At 47.0% G+C, this 9,636-nt stretch overlaps 1 protein-coding gene across 1 annotated transcript; it reads left to right on the top strand.

The window, feature by feature from the left end:
- Positions 1-2,939: 2,939 nt before the first annotated feature.
- On the top strand, positions 2,940-7,676 carry BCDIN3D (BCDIN3 domain containing RNA methyltransferase). Its single transcript, XM_073318711.2, has 2 exons — positions 2,940-3,222; positions 6,024-7,676. The coding sequence occupies exons 1-2, from the start codon at positions 3,019-3,021 to the stop codon at positions 6,615-6,617; spliced, it is 798 nt and encodes a 265-aa protein (XP_073174812.2). The 5' UTR covers positions 2,940-3,018; the 3' UTR covers positions 6,618-7,676.
- The last annotated feature ends 1,960 nt before the right edge of the window (positions 7,677-9,636 follow it).

Genomic DNA, 9,636 nt, shown 5'->3' with positions numbered 1-9,636 from the left:
GTCAGACTAGATGATCATAATGGTCCCTTCTGACCTTAAAGTCTATGATTTTGGACCCCCAACTTTGCAAAACCTTGGTTTGAATGCTTTTACTGACAACCACTGTATATAATACTTTGCTGACGGACAGACAGCTCGATTAGCACTTTTATTTTTAACTTTCAGCGCCACCATGCGGGCATGTTTATACACTCTCATTTGTGGGTCATAATCCTGAATGCCAAAGCATAAATATTCATTTAAGGATAATGTCAAACACCATGTACATTAGCAGCTGCTTCACTTTTTTTCATCTGAATCTGTACAGCTTGGGGGTGAGAATTTTACTGGGACAGGGAGCGAGGAAGTGGGCTGGGGTGACGCGAGGGGGTTTTAAGCCACAACGTTCTCTACCCCGGTAAAATGTACAGGGTGTGATTTCCTCCTAACTCCAGCTTCCATGATGCTACCTGCTCTGCCACCTCTTCCCACGTCCTTGGACTTCAGCCTGCTTAAACAGTGTGTGGGGTGGTCCAGTGATTAAGGGGGCCTGGCCTTTAGCTGATGGAAGGTGGATTCTGTTAGGGGGCTTATTCCTTCACCCACTCACTTCCCTGGTCCTTCTCACACGAACAGAGAGCAACAATACCCGAAGTCCAAAGGTGCAAACAATTCAATGTTTATTGCGGTGAACTTCCAGCAAGCAATGATTCCAATGTCCTTCCTTAGTGTCCCCCTTCCCAGCTCTGACACCACAGAGCCTTCCTGTGTCCCTGTTCCCTTTCCCCCCCTTTTAGCAAAACATGATTCCAATTCCCCCACCCCCATTCCCTGTTCCCATTCCCCCCTTACTTCCTGATTGACTGCAGACTATATAGTAAAACTTGAGTTCTGCTTAGCTATACCTTAACCAATCATTTTACTGAAATTTAACTAACCAATCCTAACATATTGCCAATTATAGCCCACCATCTTAATTGGTTTACACCCAACAAAATTAATTATACAGTAGACAGAAACAATCACAGAACTAGACAGAAATTATACAGACAAACAATAGGGAAATGGGGACTACAGTGAGAAAACAACAAAGAAATGAGGATTTCACATCCCAGCTATTGATAGGTAAATTCTTGCCAGACAGGATGCTATCTAACTAAGTTTCCTTTTACATCTTCTAGGCTCTTCCCTTTCTCTGGAGGAGATAGGCATTATCAGGACAAAATTGTATTCCTAACAGCCCAATAGCACCTTATTTCAGTGTGACTGGTGAGGATGTGACCGCTCGCTTCCCAGCTTCTGGCTGCCTCTGAACAGGGCCTCAGACTGTCACAGTAAGAGAAGGACCTTACACTGGCAGACAGTGATTTTGATTCTTGCTTTTATACCTCTATAACTAGCTAAGTGACAAGAATACACCTAAATTCTTAAAGTATAGGCCTTTGCAGACATGCCTGAATATCTATATCCCAACAGATTCTAGCACTGACTGGCTATGACAGGTCACTTCCCTGCTCCACACCTTAGGGCTTGTCTACACATGGCATCAGTAACGTTGTGTGTGGGCACTCTTATTCTGGAACATGGAGTTCTTCAGGAATAGCTATTGTGCTTTAAATTCATAGTTAGTACCCATTATGTCTCTGGCATTTAGGGCAGCAACAAAGCTCTTCCACTCCTGTCTGTTTCTGGCACATCTTTCAATGGTTCCTCAGCTGTGCACTGGGTTTTTCAGCTCGCCTTCCACAGCTCTTCGCCATGTTGTTTTCGGGCGGCCCCGTTTTCGCTTGCCTTCAGTAAGAGGTGACCCTCTTACTGCTATTCTGGTGATGGAATCCATTTCTATCCAAAGCACATGGTCAAGCCATCTCCAGTGCCTCCTGGGTAATGATAGTGCTCGTATCTGCTTGGCTGCACTGTGTGAATAGGTCTTGGTTTGAGCTTGTTCTGGGCCAAAAGATATGGAGGCCTTTTTCTGAGGCAGGTTGTATGGAATGAAGACAGGTTGGACATGTCATACATTGTCATGCCCCAGCATTCTGCACTCTAAAGTAGTGTTGAAAGTATGTACCTGCTCTAATAAATCTTGAGTTTGGTTTTGGTGTTGTATTTTGATGATTTCCAGATTGTATTTAAACTCCTGAAGGTGTTCCTGGCTCTATTGATTCTGTTCATGCTCTATCTTAATTTAAATTTAAAATTAACTTTCAGGTGTAGACAAACTCTTACTTTCCCTTTTCTGCCCTTTGTCTGTCTGGTCTATTTAGAATGTAAGCTCTCTGGAGCTGTGACTGTCTCTTATTATGGGTTTGTCTACACAGAAAGCTAATCCAGAATAAAATAGCATGTGAATTTAAAGTAGATTAACTGTTCCTCATTAACTCTGTGTGGACGCCCTTATTCTGGAATAAGAGTGCCTTGTTCCAAATTAGTTTAATCCAAGTGGTTAAGCTAATTTACAATAAGGAATTTTTATTCTGGGAATAAGAATGGAGTAACCAATCAGGAACATTAGTTCGGAATAAGCCCAGGTGTAAACAAGGCCTATGAGTGCTTCACACGGTGAGACCCCGCTCGCTAGGGTGACCAGATGTCCTGATTTTATAGGGGCAGTCCTGGTATTTGGGGCTTTGTTTTCTATAGGCACCTATTACCCCCGGCCTCCGGTCATGATTTTTCACACTTGCTGTCTGGTCACCCCACTGCTCTCCCTTGCGTTTTGTAGGTCCTACAGGAATAGAAACAATAATAACCCAGGGCTGACAGGAAGTCCTATAAAGAGGCCCAAACCCGGGCATCATAAAGCCTACGTTTCCCATTCCAGCAGCACAACTCCCAAGGGTGTGAATGGCGGGGAACCCAATTACTAATGCATAAGGCCCGGCGGCGCTTTCCTCCCCACCGCCTTCACCCCTCTCAGCCTCCCCCGCCCCAGCGTCTCCACTGGCAGCTCCGCCACACGGAACCTTTCTGCCCCCGGCCAGAAAAGCGTCGGCGCTTGGTGGCCCGCCGGGCGGCTGAGCCGAAGGACCGAGCAAGATGGCGGCCCCCATGAGTGAGGCGGCCGAGGGGATACCCAGCGGCTCCGAGCCCGGGGCGGCCCCCTTCGGGAACTTCCCCAATTACTCCCGCTTCCACCCGCCCGAGGGCCGCGTCCGCCTCCTGCCGCCGGCGCTGCTGGGGCGGCTCTTCCCCGCGGGGCCCTCCCCGCTGCTGGGGCTGGACGTCGGCTGCAACTCGGGGGTACAGGCCGCCCGTGCCGGGGGGCACTGGTCAGGGAGCGGGGGAGGGGACACTGGGGTGACGGTAACACGGGATGGGGGGGGAGACGCGAGGGAGGGGGCAGTGGACTTGGCGGGGGGGTAACGCGGGGGAGGGGAGGGAAGACCAGGGGGCAGCATGGTGGGGCAGTGCCCAGGGGGTAACGCGGGGGAGGGGAGGGAAGACCGGGGGGCAGCATGGTGGGGCAGTGCCCAGGGGGTAACGCGGGGGAGGGGAGAGAAGACCAGGGGGCAGCATGGTGGGGCAGTGCCCAGGGGGTAACGCGGGGGAGGGGAGGGAAGACCAGGGGCAGCATGGTGGGGCAGTGCCCAGGGGGTAACGCGGGGGAGGGGAGGGAAGACCGGGGGGCAGCATGGTGGGGCAGTGCCCAGGGGGTAACGCGGGGGAGGGGAGAGAAGACCAGGGGGCAGCATGGTGGGGCAGTGCCCAGGGGGTAACGCGGGGGAGGGGAGGGAAGACCAGGGGGCAGCATGGTGGGGCAGTGCCCAGGGGGTAACGCGGGGGAGGGGAGGGAAGACCGGGGGCAGCATGGTGGGGCAGTGCCCAGGGGGCAGCATGGGGGAGGGGAGAGGAGACCGGGGGGTAGCATGGGGGGCAGTGGGCTGGGGGTAGGGTGGGGCATGGTGGCGCAGTGCCCAGGGGCAACATGGGGAAGGGGCAGTGCATGGGAGTAGCATGGTGGAGGGGGAAGATTCTGGGGTAGCATTAGGATTGCCAACCCTCCTGGACTGGCCAGGAGTCTGCCAGAATCGGCCTTGATCTCCTGGTGGCTACTGAAACCAAACTGGGAGATTTTAATAGGCCAAAGTCCAGTTGGCGGTGCAGCAGGGCTAAGGCAGGCTCCCTACATGCCCTGGCTCTGTGTGGCTCCCAGAAGTGGCTGCCATGTTTAGCTCCTAGGCGCAGGGCTGGTCAGGGATTCTCTGCGTTGTGACCACCCCGAGCGCCGACTCCACAGCTCCCATTGGCCGGGAACCACCGGAATCTAGTTTTGCAAATCTAGTTTTGCTTTGTTTTGCCCTAATGCCTGAAAGTTGAAACAATGTTTTGGGATTAAATGAAATGACAGTTGTAGTCCTGACCACTTGTGGTTATTTTAAAATCTCATGGTAATTTTCATAAGGTTGGTGTTTTGGCAGAATTTCAAGGCTCCTACCTACATTCTATTTCTCTAAATTCCAACTGAATTTTACCTGGAATATTCTTTGAGATGTATATTTTTTGCCCTGACCTGTGTGTAGATGTGGTGCATTCTACTCCAGAAGTAGCTGTTATTCTTTAGTGCACAGAGAAATGATCCAGTGTATAAGTTGGACCTGGCTTTAAAATGGCGTTTGTGGATAAAGAGGAGTATATTAGACTGAGAACTATATTAAAAAAAAAAAATGCATTTGAGTAAAAGTGCTACTTTGCATTCTGCTTTGGATGCATTTGTGTTACAACCATAACAAATGTTTCTTAATCTCCTTGCATTATCTGAGGGATAAGTGAGTGATTCTAGACCTCATTTCAGATGAGCTTTCAAGAGATCAACTAAACATCTGGTCATAAGGCCAGTGTCTAAAACAGGGGTTTTCAACCTTTCTTTCTGAGCCTCCCCCCCCCCCCCCCCCGTGCTATAAAAACTCCATGGCCCATCTGTGCTGCAACAATTTTTTTTCTGCATATAAAATCCAGAGCCAGCACTGGTGGGTAGCGATCAGGGCAATTACATAGGGTCCCATGCCACAGGGGGCCCTGCGAAGCTAAGTTGCTCAGGCTTCAGCTTCAGTCCTGGGTGGCAGGGCTCAGAGCTCCAGGCTTCAGCACTGTGCCACATGGGTTTGGCTTTCTGCTCTGGGACCCAGTGAGTCGGGCACTGGCCCTGCATGGTGGACCCCCTGAAACCGGCTCGGGGGCAGGCCTGGACCCCTGGTTGAGAACCGCTGGTCTAAAATACAGAAACCAATGGGGAAATGTCTGACCACTAGAGGGCACCGTATCCCTAAATAACCTAATACTCTTGCACACTAGGGGTATACACAGCTGTGTATATTCCTTGGTATCATGTCATTTGGCAATTTCACCAGCAACTTTGATGGTAGGAGACACATTCAATGGGACAGCCTGAAAAAGGAAATGGAAGGGAAAGTCCTGACAGTACCCATCTTATGGCTTTATAAATATTTTTCCATAAGTAATTAGGAGGAGGAAGTGTATTATTATCAATATGGCCTTCTAAATCTCTATTCAGGTTATTAGAGTCCTCCAAGGCTTATCTAGAGAGCCAAATATAGCATCCACCTCTCCAAAGGAAGGGGGTATTCAGCAAGATTATATATTGGTAGAACTAATCTTCCCCCATAGTAGTTAGGGTAGGATCCTGAGTGTCAAGGGACCTGGCTTCTGTTCCTGGCTCTGCTGCTGACTTGAGGCGTGATTCAAAAGCCAGCAGAGTCAATGGGAAGGTCCTTGCTGTGTGATCCTGATTGAGTCACTTTAATGCCTCTAAAATGGGGATAACACACAGGGAGGTTGTGAGGCTTGGATAATGAATGTCTTTGAAAGCCCTTAGAGATCTTCAAATGGAAAGCGCTGTGACATTTTTTAGTCCTGGTTCCAGAAGGATGAATCCATCAATGGGTTGCCCTACTCTGCTGGACTTCGAAACCTCAAGAAAAATCTGAGACCTGATCCTTGTATCTCAGTGGGCCCATATACCTTGGTGATCTGTTATTGAACAGGGCATGCTGAATGAATCCATGCTGTTTTTCCTTCTGCAGGAGCTAAGTGTTGCTCTGTATAGACACCTCCTTGGTCTTCAGGAGAATGAGGCCAGTCCTGATCAGCCTGTTGTTGGAAAGATCCTGAACCTCCTGTGCTGTGATATCGATGCAGCACTGATCGAGAGAGCTGAGCGATGCAGTCCCTTTCCTGGCTCCATCTCCTATGCCACCCTGGATGTCATGGATACTGGCGCCCGGGAGTTATTCTTGAGCTCCTATCTGAGCAGATTCAGCCGTTCCACCTTTGACATTGGCTTTTGTATGTCAGTGACCATGTGGATCCACCTGAACCACGGGGATGATGGCCTGGTGGAGTTCTTATCTTACCTTTCATCTCTGTGCAAGTACCTGCTTATTGAACCCCAGCCGTGGAAGTGTTATAGAGCAGCCGCCCGGCGCCTCCGAAAGCTGGGTAGGAATGATTTTGACCACTTCCGCTCTCTTGCTATCAACGGGGACATGGCAGAGAGGATAACCCAGATCTTAACTGAGGACGGTGCCATGGAACTGGTGTGCTGCTTTGGAAGCACAAGCTGGGACAGGAGTCTCTTGCTTTTTAAATCAAAGAGAGTGACTCAAAAGCAACTCTGAGAAAGGGCAGCCCTGTGCCTGATGAAAACATCATCCTGCACCCATGCAGAGGGGGTGGGGGAAGAGAGAGGTAATGGTCTGAACATAGAACTGGGAGCCAGGAGCTTCTGAATCTGCATCTCTGATCTCACGCTGATTCCTCTCACCCCTCTCTGCCTCAGTTTCTCCATCTGCAGAACGAGGATGATAATTGGGGTGTTCTGTTAAAATGCTTTTGAAGATAAAAAGTGTCATATAAGTTCTTTGTACATACACAGATTATTTCATGGAAGGACAGTTTTAGTTGGCTTAGTTGGGGATCGGTTCTGCTTTGAGCAGGGGGTTGGACTAGATGACCTCTTGAGGTCCCTTCCAACCCTGATATTCTGTGACAGTGCATATGCCTTTCCCCAGGGGGTTTTAAGAAAGGAGAACAAGAATACACTTCCATTTATCACATGTGATAATCCGTTTCTCGCCTCATGTAATATTTTATATAGTTCTGTTTTATGGCTGCGCTTCTGAGCTGTTTGTAAGTGATAACTGATGGACAGTTCCAAAGGGGTGTGGATTTGGCTAGCATTAAGAGCCGTTCAAACAGTATCAAGGCATCTTTGCTGCCATTTGCCTCATAAGCAAACTTCAGCAGTCTGCCAAAGCGTGTGGACTTTGATTGTCCCATGGAATGAAGTTTTTGTGGGGCGTGTATCTGTATAATTCTGTAACAAAAGTGAGAGCTCTTTGATAAATAACCTTCAGATAAACTTTTTTTATTTTTAATCAAACATGCATTTTATTTTTTCTCATCAAACTTTCCACTTAACCAATGAGTGTATCCAATTACATTTTAGGAATCAAGGGTTCTGCTAATTGAGTTTATAGCACAATTGCATAATAAAAGCAATGCCTTTGCCTGTATATTAGTCATAGGAAGATAATTAATACTTCATGAAATCAGGGGGCTTGGTTGAAATATCTTACTTTACATTAATAGGAAAAAACTATATTTATTTTCAGGTAAGGCAGCTGTAATCAAATTTAAAAAGCCTTAAAATGTGGGAAATACAGTTAAGGAATTGTCAAATATTTATTTTATATCAAGAAATATTTCAATTCTTTTTAGCAATTCTATGTTTCATTTTTTCTCATTACACTTTCTTTAATGATACTAATGATTTTCAACATATTTCCAATCTTGGCTCTTTTTATTCTTCTATGTATAATAGAAATGTTTACTATCTTTAGTACTTTTGATAATTAGTAAGATTTACATGTATTCTGAAAAAACTGATTAAAAGTATCTTGTTTAATTATAATTTGCACACTTCAAAGGCTTTAGGTAGGTGCAAGTTGTAAGGTACTCCAGTTACATGTTCCACTGTTTTCTTACAATATGGTTGGAGTTAAACCTGGGTATGTATTGTAAGTTAGTAGTATCATTAAAGGAAATGTACAGATATAAACAAAGAAAGGGAAAATTGACAGCATTGACACAACCTTCCATGAGGAGGAATTCTTGTCTCACTTTTAATGCAGTTTGGCAGAATGCCACAGTTTACATATCTATATGACACTGACCTTTTTTTCCTTATTGGAGCTTTCTAAGTGACAGTATAATTGTGTGTAGTGCTTGAAGAAACCAATAAGAAACCCATAATCAGCTTAAATTTTAAACCAAGCCCTGTGACAGCCATGCACAGCCAGCCAGAGAGTTCTAAAGGCAAAGGGTGAGTGAAACTAGCTGTTGGAGTCTCTGAATAATTATTGGCAAATAAAGGTATATTTCCTTTTGATGACATGGATGGGCAGGGATCACACAAAATCCTCCTGGCTAATGTTCAAAGGCATCCATCAATTGCTGTCAATCATAATAGTTTTAGTTAAATTGTTGCTTTCAGAAATACAAATTTTTTCAAAGAAAAAGTGAATAGTAATTGACTGTTATAAAACCTCCTTTCACCCAGCAATCCCCAAATCTCTCCCATGCTCTGGTGATCACTTTGCCCCCCACTAAAATGCAGCGACCCATGAGGTTGAACCTATGAGGTGCAGTGCACAATTCCAGAGCACAGTTTAGGACAGAGTGAAGACCACTGTATCCAATCAGAACTCCAAGGAGAAGTGGGGAGGTGATATATAGTTACCCATGCTGGCCCATGGCCAGCACCTAAAGCAGTGGATGTGTTATTCCTTGACTTTAGCAAAGTTTTTGACACGCTCTCCCACGGTATCTTGCCAGCAAGTTAAAGAAGTATGGGCTGGATGAATGGACTATAAGGTGGATAGAAAGCTGGCTAGATCGTCAGGCTCGACGGGTAGTGATTAATGGCTCCATGTCTAGTTGGTAGCCAGTATCAAGCGGAGTGCCCCAGGGGTCGGTCCTGGGGCCGGCTTTGTTCAACATCCTTATTAATGATCTGGAGGATGGCATGTATGCAGATGACACTAAACTGGGAGGAGTGCTAGATATGCTGGAGGGTAGGGATAGGATACCGAGGGACCTAGACAAATTAGAGGATTGGGCCAAAAGAAATCTGATGAGGTTCAACAAGGACAAGTGCAGGGTCTTGTACTTAGGACGGAAGAATCCCATGCACGGCTACAGACTAGGGACCGAGTAGCTAGGCAGCAGTTCTGCAGAAAAGGACCTAGGGGTTACGATGGACGAGAAGCTGGATATGAGTCAGCAGTGTGCCCTTGTTGCCAAGAAGGCCAATGGCATTTTGGGATGTATAAGTAGGAGCATTGCCAGCAGTTGGAGCGACGTGATCATTCCCCTCTATTCAGCATTGGTGAGGCCTCCGCAACTGTGTTCAGTTTTGGGCCCCACACTATAAGAAGGATGTGGAAAAATTGGAAAGAGTCCAGTGGAGGGCAACAAAAATGATTAGGCCGCTGGAGCACATGATTTATGAGGAGAGGCTGAGGGAACTGGGATTATTTAGTCTGCAGAAGAGAAGATTGAGGGGGGATTTGATAGCTGCTTTCCACTACCTGGAAAGAGGTTCCAAAGAGGATGGATCTAGACTGTTCTCAGTGG

This window comes from Lepidochelys kempii, chromosome 20 (genome assembly GCF_965140285.1).
Source record: "Lepidochelys kempii isolate rLepKem1 chromosome 20, rLepKem1.hap1, whole genome shotgun sequence".
NCBI lineage: Eukaryota > Metazoa > Chordata > Testudines > Cheloniidae > Lepidochelys > Lepidochelys kempii.
The sequence above is the reverse complement of the archived record's forward strand: the minus strand, read 5'-3'. Positions and strand labels throughout refer to the sequence as shown.